Source organism: Acartia tonsa, chromosome 1, assembly GCF_053477335.1.
Source record: "Acartia tonsa isolate MP-2025a chromosome 1, ASM5347733v1, whole genome shotgun sequence".
Lineage (NCBI taxonomy): Eukaryota > Metazoa > Arthropoda > Copepoda > Calanoida > Acartiidae > Acartia > Acartia tonsa.
This window is the reverse complement of record NC_137260.1, coordinates 48,413,101-48,438,315: the sequence shown is the minus strand read 5'-3', so window position 1 is coordinate 48,438,315 and position 25,215 is coordinate 48,413,101. Positions and strand designations below refer to the sequence as shown.

At 31.7% G+C, this 25,215-nt stretch overlaps 1 protein-coding gene across 1 annotated transcript in view; it reads left to right on the top strand.

The window, feature by feature from the left end:
- dlt (codanin-1 like protein dlt) overlaps window positions 1–25,215 on the top strand; it is a 44,494-nt gene that overhangs the window by 4,530 nt on the left and 14,749 nt on the right. Inside the window, exons 6-32 of the mRNA XM_080171363.1 lie at window positions 300–534; window positions 849–934; window positions 2,094–2,185; window positions 2,519–2,567; window positions 4,127–4,214; window positions 7,241–7,314; window positions 7,918–7,963; window positions 8,457–8,501; window positions 9,798–9,864; window positions 10,418–10,483; window positions 10,889–10,977; window positions 11,758–11,921; window positions 12,276–12,397; window positions 12,691–12,756; window positions 13,119–13,243; window positions 13,582–13,651; window positions 13,900–14,021; window positions 14,277–14,348; window positions 15,697–15,803; window positions 16,633–16,697; window positions 20,459–20,575; window positions 21,265–21,383; window positions 21,861–21,936; window positions 22,288–22,359; window positions 22,727–22,792; window positions 23,306–23,435; window positions 23,963–24,260. Of these exons, the coding sequence (XP_080027489.1) occupies window positions 300–534; window positions 849–934; window positions 2,094–2,185; window positions 2,519–2,567; window positions 4,127–4,214; window positions 7,241–7,314; window positions 7,918–7,963; window positions 8,457–8,501; window positions 9,798–9,864; window positions 10,418–10,483; window positions 10,889–10,977; window positions 11,758–11,921; window positions 12,276–12,397; window positions 12,691–12,756; window positions 13,119–13,243; window positions 13,582–13,651; window positions 13,900–14,021; window positions 14,277–14,348; window positions 15,697–15,803; window positions 16,633–16,697; window positions 20,459–20,575; window positions 21,265–21,383; window positions 21,861–21,936; window positions 22,288–22,359; window positions 22,727–22,792; window positions 23,306–23,435; window positions 23,963–24,260 (2,728 nt within the window). The remainder of the gene's footprint in view (window positions 1–299; window positions 535–848; window positions 935–2,093; window positions 2,186–2,518; window positions 2,568–4,126; window positions 4,215–7,240; window positions 7,315–7,917; window positions 7,964–8,456; window positions 8,502–9,797; window positions 9,865–10,417; window positions 10,484–10,888; window positions 10,978–11,757; window positions 11,922–12,275; window positions 12,398–12,690; window positions 12,757–13,118; window positions 13,244–13,581; window positions 13,652–13,899; window positions 14,022–14,276; window positions 14,349–15,696; window positions 15,804–16,632; window positions 16,698–20,458; window positions 20,576–21,264; window positions 21,384–21,860; window positions 21,937–22,287; window positions 22,360–22,726; window positions 22,793–23,305; window positions 23,436–23,962; window positions 24,261–25,215) is intronic.

The following is a 25,215-nucleotide window of genomic DNA, read 5'->3' as shown; positions in this document are numbered from 1 at the left end:
CAATCTTTTTACATTTTCTTTTAAAACTAAATATGATAGTGGGGGGGGGGGGGGGGTTCTCCCACCCCTTCCTCCTAGAGGCCACTAGGGGCATAAAAAAAGAAAGAATTGACTTAAATCTTTTATTGAATTTTGATTGGTTGGTTCCTGTTCCAACCTACAGTGTACATACTTTTCAACTAATGATTTTCATATACATTATCATTTGGGATGAACATCAACTTATCGTCCATTGGCTTATCTCTTAAGATCCTGAACTAATACACTCGTGAATACTGAATATTACATTATTGCTTTAGGTTTTGGTCAAGTGACGAGTAGATCCCACTCAACCTCTAGCAGCAACCTCCAATTTCGAGTGGCTGAAATCAACAGAGAAGATTGTCTTGATGACCGGCAGCAGCTGTTTAGAGAAGCAGCTGCCACCTCAAACAAAACAAATATGACGCCATATAAAAGTACAAGTGTACTGAATGGTCATGCTACTCCTGTTAAGCCGGGTACAACAATGACACCTAATAATAAGAATAACAGGTAATCATCAACTAATTCTAGAAATAATTCTCATGAAGGATTAAGATTTTGGACATCTAACATGGATGTTTAAAATTAACTTAAGGTAGAATATATTTAGCTAATATTGGATGTTCTTTTATTACAAGATTTTTTTTTGTTTTTTGCTTGGCAATAACTTTGTGACTGACAATTTTCAAATTAATTATATTTTTATAATTTTATTCTTGAAATACATACATTTGTTTCACAAAATTTTTATTATGTATTATTAAGCAAGAAAAGTACTTAGTTAATTTACAATCTATTTCATTTAACAAAATATTCTTTTCTAGTTTTACCCCTATGTTGTCAAGATCTATGTCAACTGTCTCCATGATTCAGCCATCATTGGAAGCTGTAACACATCAACAAAAATTAGGTAATTTTGTTTATTTATCTCAGTTATTCTACTTCAAAACATTTTTTTATTAAAATTATTAGGTTACTTTGCTTTGTTTTCTTTGTGTTTAAAGGTAAATCTAATATACATAAATCAAACAAATAGCCTTTCAGGCGATACAAAAGTAGGAAGTTGGAAAATATCTGGTTTAATTAAATAGTATTCACTGAAAAATCAAGAAAATTGTATTATACAGGGTGTCCCACGTAAACTGTTTTTTTTAAACGCTTATTACTCCCTGAATATTTGAGCTATCTTCGTAAAATAAAAAAGTATTTGGCAGCCTACTACTGACCATTTAATGATATAGTGATGAAAAATCCGCAAAGTTAACAGAAAAAAATCTACAAGGTAATACATAACAGGCTGATTTTAGTGAATATAAAACTAATCCACAAGAAAAATATGAAATAGTTAACTTTTAAAGCAGCTGGTGGTCAAACGGTGGATCACAAAGACTTACTCTGACATTATAAGAACTGGCATTGTAGTCTAATTAAAAAAATCTGGTATATTTCAGGTTCTTGTGTGCATTTAAAGCGAACTCACATGAAAAATTAACAAAGAAGATCAATATTATGCCCATTTTTACATATTGTTCACTTAAATTACACTTCAGATTCTTGAATATTGAGAATTTCTAGTATGCCATGTCACGATTGTTCTATTTTTGTGCTTAGAAAGTCTGAGCGACCAGCAGTTTGGACCCGAACTAATTTTAAAGTTCACAAAGCAAATATTTTCTTGTGGGTTAGTCTAAATTCAATAAAATGAACCTCTTATGTAATACCTTGTAGATTTTTTCCTGTTTATTTTGTGGATTTTTCATCATTATCCCATAAAATGGTCAGTAGTAGGCTGCAAAATACTTTTTATTTTACTAAGATCGCTCAAATATTAAGGAAGTAATAAGCATTTAAAAAAAAACAGTTTACGTGGGACACCCTGTAGTTAAGTTTGTCATGCATTTTTTTGAAAATGCATACCTATAGTTTTCACTTCTTCCATAAATGCTTTCTCATTAATTGGTTGGCCTTGCCCTTTAGGGCCTCAATAACAGTGGTCTCCAAAATGTTTATTTCAAATAGGCCTTAGTTTTCACAAAAACTAATCTTGTATTATTTATGTTTTATTTTAGATCTGTTGGTGTCTTTGTACTCGTATGTGATAATGAACAATTTAATGCCAAATTATATTGTGGAAATATACTTTCTTTTAGAATTATTGCAGGTATTGTATCTGAATATCTATTTTCTTAAAACTAATATATAAAAAATTACTCCCCTAGGGGCCGCTAGGGACGTAACCGCTAGTCCTAAAATGTAGAGTATTAACTTTTTCTGTCTGAAGCTTAATATTTTGATATTCTCTACTACCTGTATACTTGTAACTTCATTTTTCATAGTTATGTCTCTTAATCCAGACTAGCAAGTTGGCCTCTATAGAATCTTAAAATTGTCTAAACCCATTAAAAAAAAATAAATTTGAAATAGCCTAAAACCACCTCAAATTTTTTTTAAAGGAATTTGAGATGATTAGCAATTATTATGTTTTTTTTAATAGGTAGAAATAAGTAAAACAAATGAAACTGTAGATATTCAAACAGACGAAGGTATTTTTTATTAATATTTATTTCTCGCATCGTATTATAAACGGCTTTCCGCGGATATAGAATGTACAATTATAACATTAAAACTAGTTTTTTTAGTCCCGAGTTGCCGAAGGCACCGGCTAAAAAACTGGTTTTAATCTTATAATTGTACATTTTTATATTCGTAGAAAGCTAGATAAAATACGATGCTAGACATAGTTTTTTCGTATGGATGAGAACCGGTTCCTATCCACCGGATTCGAATGAATACGAGAAATTATTTTATATGTTATTGATAAGTAATATTTTATTTTGAATCCAAAATAATGCATGTAAAATATGAGATTTATCAAAATATTATGAAACATTATTGTAATGAAAATATACCAAAATAATACCTATATATTATAATTTACATATTGCGACTGAAAAATAAAAGAATGTCCATTCTGTAAAACTAGAGGAACAGAAATATTGAATATTGATTAATTTTAAAAGAAAAAAATGCCCTACATCAAAAAATGTAAATGAAAAGCGATTAAGATTTTTTATACTTAGTTGATGATTTTTATTAAAGTTTTGTTTATATTCCTTGAAAAGAAATTTCTTTTTTTTTAAATTACGTGTATTTAACACTAATGGATTTATTATAACTGGAATATTCATCAGATTTTCATATTATCAAATAAAAGGAAACTCAAAGCGGGCTAAAATAACGATACCCCCCATCCCCGCTCCTTCTACTGGATTAACAAACTGACAAATAATGAGTTCCATGTTAGCAAACTTAATCGAAGACAATTTTTCTCTGTCATAATATCGACGTATATTCTATATCCGTTAGAAATACAGTGTGTTTTTTTTTATGAGAACTTTTTTGAAAGCAATTTTACCCCACTTATAGTTATCAGAATTTAATGATTAATGGCTTAATTTCTTCGTTTTTTAAGGGAAATTATGAAACAACCAAAAAAAATTACAGTTTTTGTTGAAAAAGTACAGTAAAGTTGAAAATTAAAAACTTAGGTGTCAACATCTAAAAATGGTTTTAGCGCATTTTTCTTATGTTCAAATATTCTACCTTTTGCAAGAATGGCTGCAAAACGCTTCAAAGTTGAGATATAGAGCTATAAATTTATACAGATACTATTGGGGACATGTACTAGAATAGGTCATATCTCTATCTACTTTGAAGGCCATATCTCAATCAGGGAGAAAGTACTGCCCCCCCAAAGTCGACTACTGAAAATCCAATTTTTTTCTTGCAAAGGGTAGAAGATTTGAGCATAAGAAAAATGCGCTAAAACCATTTTTAGATGTTGTCACCTAAGTTTTTAATTTTCAACTTTACTGTACTTTTTCAACAAAAACTGTAATTTTTTTTGGTTGTTTCATAATTTCCCTTAAAAAACGAAGAAAATAAGCCATTAATCATTAAATTCTGATAACTATAAGTGGGGTAAAATTGCTTTCAAAAAAGTTCTCATAAAAAAAACACACTGTAGTTATATCAAAATTTATAAATATCTTTCTGTACAAAAATTTACACAAAAATATGTACAAAATTATTTTTATTTTAGAAGATTTGTTCCATAGTGTACACAATTGTGTGTATTTCAGTGTACAAGTTTTAGAAATAGTTCACCCAACATTACAATATTTTGACAGGTAAATTAATAAGTACTAATAACAAACAAATTTTATACTATTTGAAGCAAAGCTTTTCTATACCTACACAACTTTACGTTAAAATCGTAATGTTGTGATAGTATAATCATATTATAATGTGAGTACGTCCATATTACTGTCTCCGACCGTCTTATTTTTAACACTGCCATCATAAGCCTAGGTTTAAGAACTTTGAGTGTTTTAGATCGTTTTATTTAACAATGTTTAGCAGTGCTAAATCTTAACACTCTTCAAATTAACCATCGAGGGGTTAAGGACATTTCATTTGTTTACATACGTCAGTGTTAATGAACGTTTAGCAAAGTTAAATTTTAAACTCTGTAAACATCGCTTGCTCAGGGTTGCCATAGAAAAATCATATGTTTTTGCATTAATATTTCTAATGTCGTCGTTTCATATAGGAATAATACCGAGTTTAATTGATTTCTTTTTAAGGGGGATGTAACTGCTTTATTATGTAGGCCTTAACCAAACTTTGAAAGCCTTAAATTAGGATTTAGCCTAAGTAAATAAAAATTCAACATAAAAATGACTAAGTCCTACCGCAGTGGAAAATTTTTGGAAAAAAATAACATGTACTTAAATAATACAATATTGTCTGATTCGGCGAGAAATGTTAAAAAAAAATTCCGCCGGCGGCGGCGTTTTCTGCAGCAACGGCGCGGCTGCCACAGTTTCTCTGAGATATATACATAGTACAGAGACAAACATTGTCCTAACAAAAGAGATTTTTTTCAATTATCATTTGGTACAGACGGACATACAGGATAGACATCCTGTTACTTATGTATAAGGATTTCCTCTTTGTATTTTTCTTATATAAATTACCTACACTCTTTGTAAATTTAATTGATTAATAAGAGAAAAAAAATTCAAGAACATATCTATATTACCTAAATGTCTACAGAAAAATTATTATATAGAATAAATATTAATCTTTGTATTAAAATAAAATAATTTTAAAAAATAATAGTTATGTATTAAGAATCGAATTCCTTCTTTTTATAGAGAAGAAGACATTTAATATTATCTTCAAAATCAAAATTCAGTGTATTTTAATGGTCACGTGACCCAAATCAAGTGTGTTTACAGAGCGTTTAATGATGTAAAACGATCGTACCCATGGTTAAATTTTAGCAGTGTTAAGTGACGTCATACAGTGTTAAATTCAGATCGTTAATTTAGTTTGTGAACGTCCTTAACCCTTGGGCGTACAAAATGCGTAAAATTTGAGCAGTGTTTAAAAACTATTTGGGTTCTTAAACCTAGACTATAGATGTATGATGTCATCCTTGTTTTTATAATTGATTTTTTCGCTTATAGTACAAATCGAGGAAAAGTATGTTTATTATTAGCGAAGCAATTACAAGTTGCAAAAATAAAATCGTTGTGTAATAAAAGAAAAATTAATATTCAATAGGCAATATCATATAGGTAATTTTTTGATGTAGTTAAATTATGGAATAGAATTATTGAACCAATAGGTATTATATTATATATTAAAACACACAAAAAATGTATCAATGGAAAAAAAATTTTAATGAACTTGATTGTGTTAGGATCTAAAATTTGAGTATGCACTTAGAAATAGAATAATAAGAGTACTGAAGAAAAAGAGAAATAATCTTTTTAAAACATATAATGGTTTCATAATTGAGCTTCTTCATGAAATAATCTCTTCTTAGTTAATCTACAAAAAATGTTGGTGGACATTGCTACTGAAAATGAACAATTTCAAAATTTGTACCTTTTAATTTGATTATTATTCTATTGCCCTTGTTATAGAGTAGAAATATGAAATATATCCTTATTGGAATTATGTAAAATATATACACCCCTCTGCTACTGGCTTTCAATGACGATTATTGTTCAGATACCATATCTGTGTTACAAAGTTAATCCTTCTTGTAAATCTTGTTATTTAAGAAACAAATTATGTTGTTGAAATATTAAGTTTAAAAAGTTCTAATTTTGAGAGTATTATTGAAGAGGTTTTTAAAAGCGAAGCTTTTCTATAATTAGGGTCGGTCCGTCCGTACGTCCGTCACAAACGGATAGCTTTTTTCGTTAATTTATGCATGTTAGAATTGTCCTATCGATTTCAAACTTTGCATGGTGATTCCTTTAGTTGTTAGGTACGATTTAGAAAGCGTAGCAACTCTATAATCATACTAGAATGTCCGTACGTCCATTTTAAATATGTTTATTTTTTAACTTTTTTAACAACAAATTTTTATGTGATCTAATCATCCGATTGATCTGATTTTTGGTATGTTGATTCGTGGAATAATGTTATAAGCAAAGCAACTCTATAATCAAGTCCTTAAAATGTAAGTATGTCCATAAACATTATCCTGTATCTAGCAGTTTTTCATCAAATTTACTTACAATTTTGCTCCGATTCTTATACATTTATATTCTGATTATTTAGTTCTGACACTATACAAGTAATGTCCGGACTATACAAGTGTTAATGTCCGTTTGTCCTACCGTTTCAGTGCTTCGCTTTTATGGATATTGTCATCCTTGTTATTTATTTTGATAGGAGGATAAAATATAAGACAACTAAAATAATTTTTGGCCTTTAAACCTATTTTCTATTTACTCTGTTTGATTTTGGATTATATAATAAGATAACACTGAATGACAGAAAAATCAGGGATCTAAAAGGATGAGACAATGGCCCTTAAATTGATGTACACCCCCAATGATAAATGGTTGAAATGTTTAAACATTAACTAAATGAAGCAACCAATCAAAATTCGAACAGTCCCCAAAGTTGTTGAGTTGTTGAAAAAACGTTGGGGACTAATCTAATAAACAGTCCATTGTCCCATTCCTCTTTGCAGAAAAATACTAAAAAAAAGGGGGGGACCTAAAATTTTATAAATATTAAAAGCAGCATAATAGACTTGTGGATTAAAACTGTTAGGGAAAAAATTAAAAAAACAAGGTTTAAAATATACAAGGGGATTGATTAACAATTACTTTTCATTATTTTTTAGATCAACATTAAAACTACTGACAGAGAACTCGAGAGTTCAGCAATTTTCTGACAAACTATGCTCAAATCTTGAAGGTAACAAATATTCATCAAATTTTATTGGGTTTATTATTATTTGGTTATTATTACACCAGATTTTCATGATTTATTATGAGGTGAACTCTGAAGCAGGCTGAAATAACGATCTCCCCCATCCCCCTTCTTTACTCCATCCCCTCCCTTCCTACTGGATAAACGGCCCGGCCAATAAATGTGAGGGGATATTGCGAGCTTAATGACGACAATTTTTCTCCTGTCAAAATATCCACGTATATTCTACATCTATTTTTAATTTTAACAGATTTTTTGTTCAGTAGAATACTTGTTTAAAACATCACTCATAGACTATCCACTAACAGAATAATACATTACTATTGCTAACTTTATGTTTTCCTTATGAAGAACGTTATGGCATTCATAAAAAAATAGTAATGTACTTTTTCAGTAAAAATGTACTTTTTCAGTAAAAAAATTTACTTTTTACAAAATATACTTAAAAGAATTACCAAATCTTCTTAACATTTTAACTAAAATTCTTGTTATGAAAAAGAAATTTCCATCTACAATGAATACTTTTTTCTTCTTATGAACTATGCCTTGAAAACTTAAATTTTATTAATTTTAATCCCTTTTGTTTAGATTTAATGACTGGATTTACAGATGAAAGTCCTAATAAACCACGAGAGTAAGTTTTCCTTTTTTGTTTAAAATTGTACTCATCAATTCTGCCTAAATTATCAGATTTTAAATCAATAGGTAGTAAAATATAGGACCTCGCACAACGTAAACTAATTTGGATCTCCTTTACAGTATTTGTTTTCATAGTAAATAAATAGCTTAGGTACAATGAATTTTTATAGTTATTCCGGGGTAGGGTACCTCCGTCCCCCAAGAGAAATCGCTCTTAGTAAAAAATGCCCCCCCCCCAAAAAAAAATATTTTTTTTTTACTTTTTTAATAAAATTAAATCGAGGGTCGTTTTCAATCCGCCTCTCGTTTTTCCTCCCAGTGCCCCAAGAGGTATCTATGGGCGTAGCCGTTAATACTTTATGTAAAAGAATACCACACATACAAGAATTTAGTTTGTAATCTTAAAGAAAGAAAAAAAATCTGGTTTCAATGCAAATATGCCTGTTTTTCTTTAAATTTTGAATTGAAAATAATTTTCTGTTTTGCAGACATGTTGTGAAAAACGTAAGTTTCCAAGCAGATACGGACAATAGGTAAGAAAATAATTCTCCTGTCAACAGGGGTGTATATTCTGCACAAGATTTATTTTTTTTTTCCCCAGCTACAAAATTTTTTATTTCCTCCCCCCCCCCTAGTTTTTTCTCACCAAGTAGGGGGAAAATGAAAAAATATTTAAAGAACTCTATATTTTATTTATTTTATCCCTCCTACCACACATTTTTAAAAGTTTTTTTCACCAAGGAGGCGGGGGGGAAATGGAAAAAATGGTTTCAGTTTTCTTAATTTTTACATTTTTTTCCCCTCCAACCACTTATTTTTTATTTCCCCCCCCTCCCCCCCCTGAGCAGGGGATCCCATGTAGAATATACACCCCTGCCTGTCAAAATCAGGAAATTCACTTAGTTTTTTTCTTCTATCTCTCTGTCAACATTTTGATAAGAATTGTATTTTGTTTTTGTATTTTGAGCGTGGCTACTCTATAGGTAATTAATAGTGCAGAGAGAAGCTGCCGAGCCTTGGTTCAAAAAAAGGCGTCGGGATTATTTGTATTTATTCTTAATATCTGTTTCTAAGAAGCCAAATAGTAACTTTTAGTTTTACAGGATGATTTTAAAAGTACTATATGCTGGGATTATCATATCTATAAATTATCATGTGTAGTGTATCAATCATCATTATGTTAGTCAAAATGTGCTGTGAAAATCCTGCGTGGTACCTTATCCGCTACTCTAGTCCCTACTTGTCCTTGCTTTTATAAACCTTGAACTTACACAATATTTCCTTTGCAATTATATTTTGCATTTCTTATTTATTTGTTTAGTAAAATTTTTGAATTTGAAAATATTCTGTATCAAACATTTCCATTAAAGGGATAGTTGCACGAAGTGCATTTAATCCCGAATTTAGTGAACTGTATATTTTTTTCTGTTCAATAGTTTAAACTAGATCTATAGGACATATATATTTAAAAGAATTTCAATTTTTACCAGGCAGTTTCAAAAATATCAAGATTTGAAAATTATTTTTTTGGATATATGCAACTTATTATGGCTGTCTTATTTTCAAAAACAGCATGAAGACTATTTTGGTGGTACCTTATTGATTGCTATTTTTATTGTAATACAAAATTATATATGTTAGATGGTATTCTTATAACTTATGCTAGCAATCAAACTTGTTAAATGCACTTCATTCAACTATCCCTTAATATAGGAATCTATCATTTTAATTATTTAGGTTAAAATTTTCATAATATAAAATTACCTACCTTTGATTAGCTGTTAGATTATTCAATCCTTATACATAATACTCTGTACAATATTTTTTAGGTCCAATTTTCCATCTACCTCCTCCTTCCAAGATTTTAAGAAACAGAGAGACAAGTTTTATGCACTGGTAGGTTTTTTTTCTAACAATATTTCCTATAGTGACGTTTTTTAAGTTAATAACATACCTTATACAACAATTGTTAATATGTTATTATTTTTCCAAAACATGCGTCATAATTTTATTGTAAGTATGTCTCTTAAAATAGCATGTATAAACCCGCGATTGTGGTAAACACGTAGCGTATCCGAGCGTTGTCGGGAAGGTGATAGGTACAAATCTCGGCTCAATACTGTGTCATAACTAAAACTGTAAAAATGGTTCCTACTGCTGATATAACATAAATACCAAAAACGTTGTATCACAACATTAGATTAAAACACTAGAGAGGGAAAGGGTTAAGTAACTGTATCTCCCCATCGCACTGAACTTTCAAAAGGGTGATTGAAAATCAACCAATGGTGTGGTGTGTATTAACACAGCCAAGTAGCAGGAAATAATTTGATTGCAGACGAATAAGGTCATTGAAAGAAGGGAGGTAGTTATCTGTATAACATCTATACTATAGATCTATTATCACAACACACTCACACATTATTTACGGAAAATATTTATTTTCTAGATTCGTAGCTGGCAGGAACAGTACAGAGGAAAGGAATATGATTTCTCTCTGGTCTTTGGTGCTCAGGTAAAAACGTTATTTCTGGTACAGGTATAGTATTGGGGCTACCTAGTATTTACTCCCAAAATCAGCTAAATAACGGAATTTTTTTTGTGCTTTTTTAATATGATGCTTCATGATATATTGTTAGGGTGCTCGCTTGCAGTCCTATGGGAAGACATTTCAAGCATAACAAAGATGATTTCAATTAAACAAGCATAAATTATACATTAGGTTCCGTTCATTAGAGTGAATTACAGGACACCTGCCATTCTCAAAAGGATTACGGGTCTGCTATCAGAATGTGAAGCTGATATTAAAAATATTATATTTACAAATCATCCCTATACATAAGATCAATTCAGTCAAAACAACAAAAAATATATTTAAAAATGAAACTGTTTTATGATATTTAAACTGAACTTTGTTTAGGTTGATGATATAATGAAGATGTACCCACATCCAGTCAACTATTCTCACTTTTGTTCCCTGTTTCTACATCAGATGCTTGCCATGTGTAGGTATGGACATTTTCATTTCTTTTTCACGACTGAAGCCTTATCATACACACACATATAACATTGATAGTCATCCATAAAGATAATAGAAATGCTGTCTTATAACATTATAATTAATGGTCAATGGAAGCCTTATTCCAAAAATGAAGTGAACAGAATGATTACCTATATAATATAGGATACCATTTGCGTTTAAAAAATTAAAAAATAGTATGTTTAAAATGAACATTCGGACTTACTTGTAATGATTATAGAGTTGTATCTAACTGCCACAGGAATCATCAAGTCAACATGCCTAAATGAACTGTTAGAACCATCAGTTATCGACTCTAATATTAGAAAAAGCTTCGCTTTTAGAAATAACTAACATTGCCTTTGCTTAAAAGGGGGGAGGCGAAAGTGACACTTTTTGAAACCAAAACTAAAAGTAAACATAGGAACTCAACTAAAAAAAAGAGTTACAGGTCTGAGATTTTGCATGGCAGTTGCTTTATAGGGGTAAAATATGGAACAGCGAAGAAATGGCGGCGCAACCGCCAAAAACCGCCGTTTCCTGCCGAATTTGTTTTTGCCTTTTCTCGGCGGTTTTCGGCGGTTGCGACGCCGTTTCTTTACAGTTCCATATTGTACCCCTAAAAAGCAACTGCCATGCAAAATGTCAGACCTGTAACTCTTTTTTCAGTTGAGTTCCTTTAACTTTTAGTTTTGGTTTCAAAAAGTGTCACTTTCGCCCCCTCCCTTTGAATCAGAAGTTCAAAATAACAAAATTATGTTTACTAACAGAGGTGAAAACCTTGGACCGCTGCAAGGGCAAGCCAGAGCAGGACACGCACAGGATGATCTGTCCCTGCTCAAGACGCTTGACCCGGTCAAGTATGCAAAGTTGGCGGTCAGACTGGTCACTCCTAGCCAGCTGGGAGGCCCCTGCCCTCTTCCTACATTCCTAGGTAAAATAAGTTTGATTTCAAACTTCGAAGTTGACTATTAAACTTGATGGTTTATATTTATTCACTTGAAGGAATGGGGGAGGGAGTGTTGGTACCCTTAACTTTTTGATTTTTAAAAATTATTTTTTAGAGGGGTCGGTTTTTTTATAGGGTCAGTTCCTCTTGAAAGTGTGGTAGTACCCTCCCAAAAAATAGTTATAAATCTCAACAGGACCCAAGCTTCTTTTTACAGGACAATCATATCAGTTCAGCGGTTAGCGAGATACTTCGGTGCACACAGACAGACACACTTTCTATTACTTTTATATAAGGATGATGTTGCAAGCGCCCTGGCAATACAAATAATTTTTTTAGGTGCACAGGAGTTTTTCCGCGATTTTGTGTTGTGTTGCAATTCATTTAGATTTCTAGCACACCTAAAAAATACTTTGGTAGCTGAAATTCTAAAACAAGAAGCTGCTGTTTCAAATAATCAGGTTTGTCTAAATATTTTTTTTTTATAATTTTAAAATTTGGTACCTATCTAAAACATTGTTTTAAAAATTTAAATACGCACTTCTACTGTAAAAATACGTTCCTCTATGGTTATGCATTCGAAGGGATTGGGTAAAGCAGAAAAAATAGCCTAAAACAATCTCAAGACTTAAATCACATGGTCTATGTAAAGCCTCCCTAAAATAGAGAACAAAATCGGTTCAGTAGTAATCGTAATCAGCTACAGACAAAAAAAAACCTTACATTAAGATTAATTTTACTCTATTTGTTTTAGGGTGAAGATACCTCAATGCTGAGCAATTGTAAAAGTGATTGTGGAGATTCATTTACTCAAATACAGGTATTTATTTAACCATTTGAAAGTTTTATAAACTTTAAGTAAAAATTTCCTTCTTCAATTAAAAAATAGCATTTTATGAAGCCCAAGAGATAAGACAATTGACGATAAATTCATGAACATTCCCAATGATGATGAAAAAGTAGGAAATCCTTTCTGTAGATTAAAACTATTGTTAGTAAAGTTTGGACTTTACTGGTTTGGATCCAATTAATCAAAAATTAATTCAGGTACCCAAAGTTTTTGAGCTAACAAATAAGATAACTTGGTTATAAAACTTTGTGTACCTGTAATCTGTATAATATATAGTTTACATTCAAATGTCCCCTTTCTCGCCGATGAAACATAATTTTTCAATTGTACAGGATAAGTCAGGACTGGGCCTGGACGACACCATCCACGAGACCATTCTGTCCTTGAGGCTGCTGGGCAAGTTCCTGGGATTCATTGAGTTTATGCCGTTCGTATTCTCGGATCATGAAAGCAAGGGGTGAGTATTTTCATCAGATAGAATGTGTAATATTGCTAATTTTTATGGAACCCCGATAATTCCCTTATATGGCCTTTGGATCCCCTAAAAATTTATGTTTGAAGATTATTATTGGTTAGGTGAATTTAAGCAAGAGTTAGAATATCACTGCAAGTTGTTACCAAATAAGGAAGGGCAGGGTTAGAGCTTCCCGCATGGGCTAAATATGTTTTTTTTAAGAGATAGGTAATAATAGAAGGTAAGGGCATGGGTTTGGTGGTCCATATAAAAGTATGAGTGAAAGTACCTAGTTATTTTAAGGTTTCTAGCTTATGATATTTCATAATATAATTTTTTAGATCTTTATCAGTCGCTGATTCTGTGATAGAAACAAGAAAGGCCTGTGTTGCCCCTATTGATCTCAGAGAGGTAATTATGGCTTTAAATGTTATCATGTTCTGTTTTTTCCCTTATCCACTGTAAAATTATACTTATCATTAACTAATATTTGCTTGTGTATGTCATGTGTCCTGCTTCAATCCATCTTTTTGAGTTGAATCTAAAATATGGTGTAGTGAGAATTGAAATTAACTCATTTTAGTTCACTGAGATAGACTTCAACTATTAATATCTACCCAAATATATTTATTTTAAATTAACTAATTTTTTTTATTAAGATCTTGCATACAGCGGAGAGTAATGGTAAGCTGATAGTCAGCCTTCCTTGGATTCTGGAATACCTGGCACAAATGGATCCTTTCGGTTATACCCTACAGTATTACAAAGACATTGCATTCAGGTAAAAATTTCAGTATTAACGTTTCAACAACAAGATTAATAATAAATATGAGAAGCGAAGCATAATTTTAGATTTAACTAACAGCCAAGCAGATAGACTGACAAAATGATTAAAATATGACTTGAAAATATTTAAGCTTACGTTAGTACAATAGCAAACCACCGTTTAGCATTACAAGTTGATAGTAATTCTATACCTGTATTTTAGGACCTTTGCAACATCTAGAAAATCTATAAAATCTTCTCTTTTTTTTAGAATTGTACAAATCTACCAGAATATACTAAAACCTGACCAGGGACTGTCTCCAAGTGTAGCATTTTTTCTCAGGTATTAAAAATAGTAAATATCTTACATATACAGGGTGGGGCACATAAATCCGGACTTTTTTAAACGGCCATAGCGTCAAAACTATTTGACCAATCAGGACGTTTTACCCCATTATAAAAAGCTTAGGTAATGACCTTTCAGCACAAAAAAATATTTGGACGATTGGGGACGTGTACTCCGAGCTGGCCGCAAATATGTTCAACAAGGCAGATTCGAAATGCGCTGGTGGTTTAATCTTGATTCCCGACTAGGGCCTACTAAATCTGACCTCAGCCCATCTGTAGGTGAGGTAGGGTTATAAAACTTGCTGGAGATACTTTTAGATACATAAGTAAGACACTAGAAAAGACTAGAGCTCTCTATCTGAAATGGCTTGGCCGTAGTACTCCAGCAAAGTGAAATGTGTCAGATTTTAAGATGTTAAAAACGTCAAAAATCGTGAAAAATTGTTAATATTTTTCGGTTCTCGATTTCAGCGACCCATATGGAACTTTAAAAATCATTTTAGACTATGAATTGCGCTGACAACCATAGCTAAATTTTCATGCCATTTCCAAAAAGGTAAAGAACGTCGTTCTAGCTCAACTGTGGTCCAAATAAGAGCCTCCGTGTCTAAGGGTAGCTTGAAAGTTGGGTTAATTTGGATCCTGCGGTTATTTACGATCCTAAGGAAATGTGGCCTCCCAACAGCCTGATCTTAATTCAATGGACTTTTGGGCCTAAAGCTACTTTAAAGCATGCACCAATAGACTTGCCCATATCACAAAGACCTCCCTCGTTGCCACTATCAAGGAGAACTTCGCCAGCTTGGACAGGTATATTTTGACCTAAGCCTAACGGCGGTTGAGGAGGCGGGTAGAGGCGGCGAATAAGACTGGCGGCCATTTTTTTGAATAATCTAATAGTCATATACCTATTCTGCCTCCCAGTTTTTAAAATTCAATAAAATCTTTAAAATTGACGATTTTATGTTCATTTGTTTAAAAATTTGAAAAAGTCCGGATTTATGTGCCCCACCCTGTATAATAATATCTCCCAATCTTTATATAAAGTATATGCTTGTGTGTGCATACCGAAGGATCTCGCTGACCACTAAACCATTATGGTTCTCCTTTACAGGGTAGCTTCTCAAGAGAAATCGCGACTAGATAAAAATATTCCTTACCTCAAAAAATTTTTTTACTTCTTTCCTTTAACTTAAATTGAAAAGGTGTGGGGGGGGGGGGCGAGTGACGAAACCTCCACCCATCTCAAGAAACAATAGGAAATTAATAATTTTATGTCAAAATATAATGTTATACCCTGTTTATTCAAATTCATGTTAGAATTATGCTATTTTATATTTCAGTATTTATTCTGGATGGTTACTTGAGAAGGACGACTTTCCACGAGATCTTATTGTACTTGCAAGATTCCAGTCATATACTTACACAAATCAAGAACAGTTCTCTATAGGTAGATATAATAAAAGCAATATAACAAAAGGACGAAAAAGTATATTTAGACAATTATACAGATAGACAATATAAACAGTGGAAAGGGTTCTAAATAGAAATTATTTAAATTTCACATTATTGTTACGTTTTTGGACCATTTAAGAATATTTCCCCGTAAATTCATGAAGTTAGTGAATATTGGTAATAAAATAAAGGGGGGGGGGGAAGTTTTGACACATTTGCGTAAACAGGGAGTATAGGCTTTATCTTTGGACTGAGAGTATAGGTTATTAGGGATAAAATCATTCTTTTTTGATGAATTTTCCCAAGTTTTAAGATTTTTTGGATAGGCCTCCAGGTTCCGGAGCTCCAGGCCTCCAGGTCCTCTCTGTACAGGTAAAAATGAAAAAAAAATTTTTTTTTGAAGAGTTAGAAGTCAACTTATGAAACAAAATATGCGTTTTTTTCTTCAAATATGTGAATAACATTCAAAAATATGCATATTTTGTTTCATAGGTTGACTTCTAACTCTTCAAAAAAAAAATTATTTTTTAAATTTTTACCTGTACAGAGAGGACCTGGAGGCCTGGAGCTCCGGAACCTGGAGGCCTATCCAAAAAATCTTAAAACTTGGGAAAATTCATCATATAAGAATGATTTTATCCCTAATAACCTATCCTCTCAGTCCAAAGATAAAGCCTATACTCCCTGTTTACGCAAATGTGTCAAAACTTCCCCCCCCCTTATTCCAATTTTAAGGTCTTACATTACATACCTAGCATATAATCATTATATCAGTGCAATAAAAAATGAATTTTATAAATAATATATTTATTTTCCTTTATTAGATCGAACAATGTTTGTTTCTCAGAGCTTATTCAACCAATGTTGTCCTTGGTTGAATGAAATCAAGGTAAATACAATTTTAATTCTTAGTAGTGTAGCTACTCTGTAATAAAAGTATGTCCGAAAAACCATACGTATATTATTTTAGGTTTTATGTGTCATGGCGCAACGGTATGGATTGTGAAGTAAATAACACTTATTACATACATTTTTAGTATTAGCGGTTGCAATTAGGGGCTCTATATACTATGAGGGATAGGGAAGGAGAAAAAAAGCCTGGAACCATCATCTTTGTGAAGAAATAGAGAACTCAAATGGTTTAATAGTTGATAAATTACTGCCATCTTAAACTGTTTTTAACCTATTTTTAAAACCTATATACAAAATATACTATGACACAAGTAGAATGAGACTGCACAGCCTAAATTTGAATTAAGTCCCCAATAAACTTTTTTGGGGGGATTTAAATATTAATTTTTACTGTTGCCGTGATCATTTTGACCGAAGTAAAAGGTCTTTTTTTTATTTGGGTAAAATTCGTAGCTTTTAGAGTGTTTTGTTTCATAAATATTGTATTCTGGTATAGAGTAAAAATAGGCCTTATGATTTTACTATAAAAATTCACTAAAAAGTTAATTCTTTATAATATATCAACGAATTAACATTAACATGTTTGTGTTCTCTCACTTATTTTAAAAACATAAAAAATGGCTGTAAAGGGTTAAATGACAACAAATGTTTATGCAATACAACAAATTTATTTTTGTCACATATACAAATGTGTTATAAAATAAGATTATTCAAACTTATCTTTTAAAATAATTTTAAAAAGTATGTATCTTTTATGTGTATGGTTTTCATTCTTTTCATTTTAATTAAATAAAAAATATTTAACTACATTGGAAATAAGTCACTTTGTGAAAACAGTCTTTTTTTGAATTGTAAAGAATTATATAAAACAAGACTTCTTATTGGTTAGATTTCAGAATTATTTGTTTTATTGTAAATGTTAGATTTTTCAATGAAATTAATTGTTTTGGAAAAAAATTATTTCCAATGAACAGAGTAATGTTTTTTCATTGTATCAATATAAAGTGAATTATATAAAAATGTTCTGTAAGCCACAACATTACCCGAAGTAAAAAAAAAAGCTTTTGCTTCGGTCAGCAACACTAAAAATTAATTTTTAAATCCCCCAAAAAAAGTTTATTGGGGACTTAATTCAAATTTGGGCTCTGCAGTCTGACTTATAGGTGTCCTAGTATATTTTTGACCCCCCATTCAAAAATAGGTTAAAAACAATTTAAGAGACAGACAAGAAAAAAAATCTTACTACTTTACATAGTAGGATAATCTAAAAAGCTTGTGATGTATATTTAGGTATTACTGAGTACACCATCCCACAGACTAAACTTTAGTATGAATAATATGAACAAGGATACATATACTTTATATTTAGGTATTACTGAGTACACCATCCCACAGACTAAACTCTAGTCTGAATAATATGAACAAGGATACATATACTTTATATTTAGGTATTACTGAGTACACCATCCCACAGACTAAACTTTAGTCTGAATAATATGAACAAGGATACATATACTTTATATTTAGGTATTACTGAGTACACCATCCCACAGACTAAACTTTAGTATGAATAATATGAACAAGGATACATATACTTTATATTTAGGTATTACTGAGTACACCATCCCACAGACTAAACTCTAGTCTGAATAATATGAACAAGGATACATATACTTTATATTTAGGTATTACTGAGTACACCATCCCACAGACTAAACTCTAGTCTGAATAATATGAACAAGGATACATATACTTTATATTTAGGTATTACTGAGTACACCATCCCACAGACTAAACTCTAGTCTGAATAATATGAACAAGGATACATATACTTTATATTTAGGTATTACTGAGTACACCATCCCACAGACTAAACTTTAGTATGAATAATATGAACAAGGATACATATACTTTATATTTAGGTATTACTGAGTACACCATCCCACAGACTAAACTCTAGTATGAATAATATGAACAAGGATACATATACTTTATATTTAGGTATTACTGAGTACACCATCCCACAGACTAAACTCTAGTCTGAATAATATGAACAAGGATACATATACTTTATATTTAGGTATTACTGAGTACACCATCCCACAGACTAAACTCTAGTCTGAATAATATGAACAAGGATACATATACTTTATATTTAGGTATTACTGAGTACACCATCCCACAGACTAAACTCTAGTATGAATAATATGAACAAGGATACATATACTTTATATTTAGGTATTACTGAGTACACCATCCCACAGACTAAACTCTAGTATGAATAATATGAACAAGGATACATATACTTTATATTTAGGTATTACTGAGTACACCATCCCACAGACTAAACTCTAGTCTGAATAATATGAACAAGGATACATATACTTTATATTTAGGTATTACTGAGTACACCATCCCACAGACTAAACTCTAGTCTGAATAATATGAACAAGGATACATATACTTTATATTTAGGTATTACTGAGTACACCATCCCACAGACTAAACTCTAGTATGAATAATATGAACAAGGATACATATACTTTATATTTAGGTATTACTGAGTACACCATCCCACAGACTAAACTCTAGTCTGAATAATATGAACAAGGATACATATACTTTATATTTAGGTATTACTGAGACACCATCCCACAGACTAAACTTTAGTATGAATAATATGAACAAGGATACATATACTTTATATTTAGGTATTACTGAGTACACCATCCCACAGACTAAACTCTAGTCTGAATTATATGAACAAGGATACATATACTTTATATTTAGGTATTACTGAGTACACCATCCCACAGACTAAACTCTAGTCTGAATAATATGAACAAGGATATATATACTTTATATTTAGGTATTACTGAGTACACCATCCCACAGACTAAACTTTAGTATGAATAATATGAACAAGGATACATATACTTTATATTTAGGTATTACTGAGTACACCATCCCACAGACTAAACTCTAGTATGAATAATATGAACAAGGATACATATACTTTATATTTAGGTATTACTGAGTACACCATCCCACAGACTAAACTTTAGTATGAATAATATGAACAAGGATACATATACTTTATATTTAGGTATTACTGAGTACACCATCCCACAGACTAAACTCTAGTCTGAATAATATGAACAAGGATATATATACTTTATATTTAGGTATTACTGAGTACACCATCCCACAGATTAAACTCTAGTCTGAATAATATGAACAAGGATACATATACTTTATATTTAGGTATTACTGAGTACACCATCCCACAGACTAAACTCTAGTCTGAATAATATGAACAAGGATATATATACTTTATATTTAGGTATTACTGAGTACACCATCCCACAGATTAAACTCTAGTCTGAATAATATGAACAAGGATACATCTACTTTATATTTAGGTATTACTGAGTACACCATCCCACAGACTAAACTCTAGTCTGAATAATATGAACAAGTATACATATACTTTATATTTAGGTATTACTGAGTACACCATCCCACAGACTAAACTCTAGTCTAAATAATATGAACAAGGATACATATACTTTATATTTAGGTATTACTGAGTACACCATCACACAGACTAAACTCTAGTCTAAATAATATGAACAAGGATACATATACTTAATATTTAGGTATTACTGAGTACACCATCACACAGACTAAACTCTAGTCTAAATAATATGAACAAGGATACATATACTTTATATTTAGGTATTACTGAGTACTCCATCCCACAGACTAAACTCTAGTCTTAATAATATGAACAAGGAGGCATATAAGAAGATAACTCCTATATCTGCTCCGCAAAAGAATAACACTGTTGACCAGGTAAAGAAACTTTTTGTATTTATCCTAGGGAGAGGGGGGGGGGGGGTCATTGGATTGTAAATTATACTGACTGGTCATCAAGGCTTTATAAACATGTTCATTCCTTCGTGTGCTTTAAAATCTTACTAGCGGCTACGCCCCTAGAAGCCTCAAGGGGCACTGGTAGTAGGGAGAAAAGTCGACCTTATTCCATTTTAAATTTGAGTTTCAAAAAAGTTCTAAAAATATTTTTTGGGGGGAGGGGGGTGAAGACACCCTCTCCAAAGATAGTTTAAAACCTTCCCAGGACCTATAAGAAGCTTCACTTTAAAGGCGAACAATATCGTTCAGTGGTTAGCGAGATCCTTTGGGACAGACAAAAACGCTTACTACTTTATATAATAGGATAAATGAGCAGTATCTTTACCTTTCCGTCGGAAGTGATAATTTTGTTAATCACAATTAGGATTGTCTAATCTCTTAAGATCCCTGCTATAATACTAGTGTTCGCATGCATAGCCCAAGAAATTTAAGACATCGTACCAACCAATCACTTATGCAACTTTCCAATGCAACACAGGGACAGAATAACCGACAGCAAATTATTCATCATCCGATAACTGCCTTTGGTAGATGTGGGAAAATAGAGTAGTAGATTGATTTAATACATATTGTCTCTTCCCTCCCCGACTAAATTTGTTGTATTTCAGACAAGGTTGCTACAAGCAAGCCTAGAAGAAAATTTTTTAAACAACCAACCACAAGCGTTGCGCAGAACCATTGAATTCATTTCAGAAAGATTATCAAGCAATATTATCAAAATTGTCAGGTTAGTTGTTATTTAAACATTTTGTGTATCTTTGTAATTTTTTTTAGATATGTACTAGTGGCTCCGCCCCTAGCATTTTACTTTGTGTTCTAATGGGAGGGAAGGGAGCAGAAGAATAGTTTTAAACCATAATGTGTGATGCTGCTAAACCGAATCTTATAAAAAGAGTGTGCTGTTGGAGGCATCTCCAAGTGTAAAAATAACATATTTTAAACTATTTTGGGTCCCTTGTAAAGCTTCTCATAAAGGGTGAACTCAATTGGTTTAGTGATTAGCGATATCTTAACAGTGAAACAAAAAATACTTTATAATAGAATAAATATGAAAGAGTGGTCCATACAATATGAAAATACATTTAACTGTGTTTCGATAAGAAACGAAACAGAATGTTAAGACATGTAGAGCACAAAGGCTTAAACACGACAGGACCTGCTAAATTATATAATTGCTCTGCTTCTTATGAGATATTTTGTTCAGAAACAATTATGTACCTGAGAAATTGGCATCAACCTACAAAATTATTCAATCATCATTCATGCAGATTAGTCAAAAGGTAATTTTTTTTATAGATTTTGGCTTCAAAACCGATTAATATCCACTGAGTTAGAACCGGTTCTGGGCCTTACTGAAAAAAATATATCGTGATATAGACAAACTTTCACGAATAACCAAAAAATCCTAAAACTAATACCCTTATTATTGGCCTGGGATACCTCAGGACCATCAAGCTGAGATTATTATAATTTTTCATCTTACTATCTACTAGTTTGAAATTAACCAATCAAAATGGAATAGCAGTTACCAAATTTTTAAAACTTTGGGTACTAGTGTAAATTACAGAGTAATGTTCCCTTGCTTCCTGATAATTTACTGAGAGCAAAATTTAATTTATTCTTTTATTTAGGAAATTATGGATTATTGTAAAGATAGTGTTGAAACGGTGCTTAATCAATTAGATGAAACCATTCAAACTAAGGTAAACTTATTATATACATACAGCTGGGGTAAAAAAAATATTTCATTTAACCCTTTATTTTTTTCCACAAGGAGAAGAAACTGGAAAAATCAGTGAAATAGCTAATTTTCGACCAAGCTCAGTTGATGTTTTCCGTTTTTTTTTTGTTTTTTTTCATCCCTCAACCTCACACTTTTTTCATTTTTCTCCCCTTTCCCCTTATTAGCAGGGGATCCTTTGTGGAATATACAATTACACCCCTGATACAGTTAGAAATAGTCAGGTTGATAGATTTGCAACAATTTTACAACATTAAATGTAATACCAGTTTTCACCCGCGGAAATAATAATAAGATGTTATTACCTACCAAAGTTTAAATATTTTCAGTGTGAGATAGACACAGTGTCAACCCTACAGATTCTCCTTTCTGATGATATTCATCCAGCCAACCAGGTAAGTTGGTTAGGAAGTCCTGCAGGGGTAGATAGTTTATCTTATATTCTTTATATTACTAGTGGTGGCTTCCCTAGCATCTAGGGACTCTCTTCAAAGGGGGAAAAATATTCTACAACCATCCAAAGGCTTAAATCTTTAAAATAAATAACCTAAAACCATAGATACTAAAGAACAATTTGAACCTTTTCTAAATTAGAAAACTCATTCGGTTCATTAGTTATCGATATAAAAAAATCCTTACTACTTTATATCAGACTAGCGGCTTTGCCCCTAGCTTCTAGGGGCTTTGCCCCAAGAGGTATATTTACATCTTTTTTTGTTTTTTGGGGGGTTGGGGGTGTCCCACCCCCCAAGGAAAATAGCCTAAAACCACCACAGGACAAGTAGGTATATTCCCTGAAGAGTAGAATCCGATCAGTTCAGTGGTTACCGAGATCTTAAGGGACAGACGGACGGACAGACATCATTCTACTTTGTATTATGGATGAATATATGTATGATATTTTGTAGGAAATCTGTGTTGGGATAGTTGTACGGAATGTACGTGGTAAGCTGGATCAATGGTGTAAACAAAATCTTACAAATGAATATTTTCAAACTGTTTACCAGGGAGAGTTGGATAGATGTCATAAAGCAGCAGGTAGAGAACTTTTCAAATCTTTTCTGTAAAATTCTTTTAAAAAAGGGTAAAGTGTGAATATATTTGGGATCTAAAGGGATAAGACAATGGCTGATAAATTAATGTACATCCCGGTCGATGATATACAAAATTACCCCTTCTGTAGATTAATATTTGTGGTTGAAACGTTTAAACATTCAACTTAATGAATCAATCAATCAAAATTCACTGAAGTCCCCAAAGTTGTTCAGCCAACAAATAAGAGAACGTTGTAATAAAACTTTGGGTACTAAGTGTAATAAACATCCCATCGTCCGCTCTCTCTCTGTGGAATATTTTTAATACTGATATTTAACTCAAATTAATATTATAGTTAACAGTTATACTTTATGATTCTTTTTAAAAACCTCTATTAGATCTCATTTTAAAAAATCAACCCTTTTCCTAATATTTAGCATTATTCTAACTTACAGTTTAAAAGTAAACTTTAGATTTTTGAATTTCAAAAACTAAATTGATTTTCTAAAATGAATCTTTTTCCTTTTTAGAAAAGACAAAACCTAAGCAGTTGGATCCAAAGGAGCTATTGGTGGAGCACGATCCGAGTGCCCCCGTACCTTCCAGCGTCATCATCCAGATGAAAAGTGACCTGCTTGTCCTGCTTAGTTCAGGCGCCACCAACGGTCAACCTGTTGTACCTGGAATATTAGTCAACGGTCAGAACACTAGTAGTGGCGGCCAGGATGATATTCAGCCGCCAGAAGAGACTATGGAAAAGATAATTACCTGTATTCAGAAACGGTCAGATCTCACTTCTGTGGGTATTAATGGGCTTGGATCTTTAAGGTAAGCAAATATTTTAGATATTATATAGTTTATGCCCTCTAAAAAGTGAATAAATCAAGATTCATATCGCCACATGTAAAAGCACAGATTCTCTTTTATTAGGGCTTACATTTATTGTTATGCATTACTCTATCCGACTGAAAAAGCATCTTAATTTATTTTGTGTTACATTAATATCATTATGCAAATACTACTATATGAGCTGTAATATTACAAGGAACATTTGGCTGTTACTTAGCAATATCCTGACATTACATTCTTTAAACTAGCGCATCTACTCTATAATTTGTAAATATCCGTACGTCCAATTTTTTATTTCTGTCTCTCTTTCTCAATTATTTCGCTATCTTCGCCCATTCTTTCTTCTTATCTAAGATTTTGTTTATTAATATCCTTGTTTAATTAGCATTTGTTATTATAAAAAATGTTACCGACTTACAAAACACTTAAAACATATTCTAGTAGAGCTTCAAAACCAATTAATATTCACTTGATTAGAACCATTTCTTAGCCATATTGAAAAAATCATGTACATCATCGTATTACATACAATTTTCCACGAATATTGAAATAAAAATCATGAAATTTATTGCAGTTTTGTTAGCCCGGACTCAGACCATCAAATTTTTTTAATCTTACAATTTGTCATATTAATGTCCGCTTAAAACTGTCTATAATACGATGCTATACATTACTATCATACGTGCACATTCCTATCAAATAAGGTCGCGGCAAAATGAAATTCTGGTCAAATATTTATGTTTATTTAGGTATACAATAAGTAAAAGTCCAATACTCGCGCCCAAAACTTTTATATGAAAGTGTTCAAACAAACCAGAGAAACAAAATAAATTGGCAAAAATAATTTTGGAATCATTTAACATTTGTATTTGTACTATCTCCTACTTTTGGTTTTATAATTCACACATTAAAGTCTATTAGAAATGACAATATT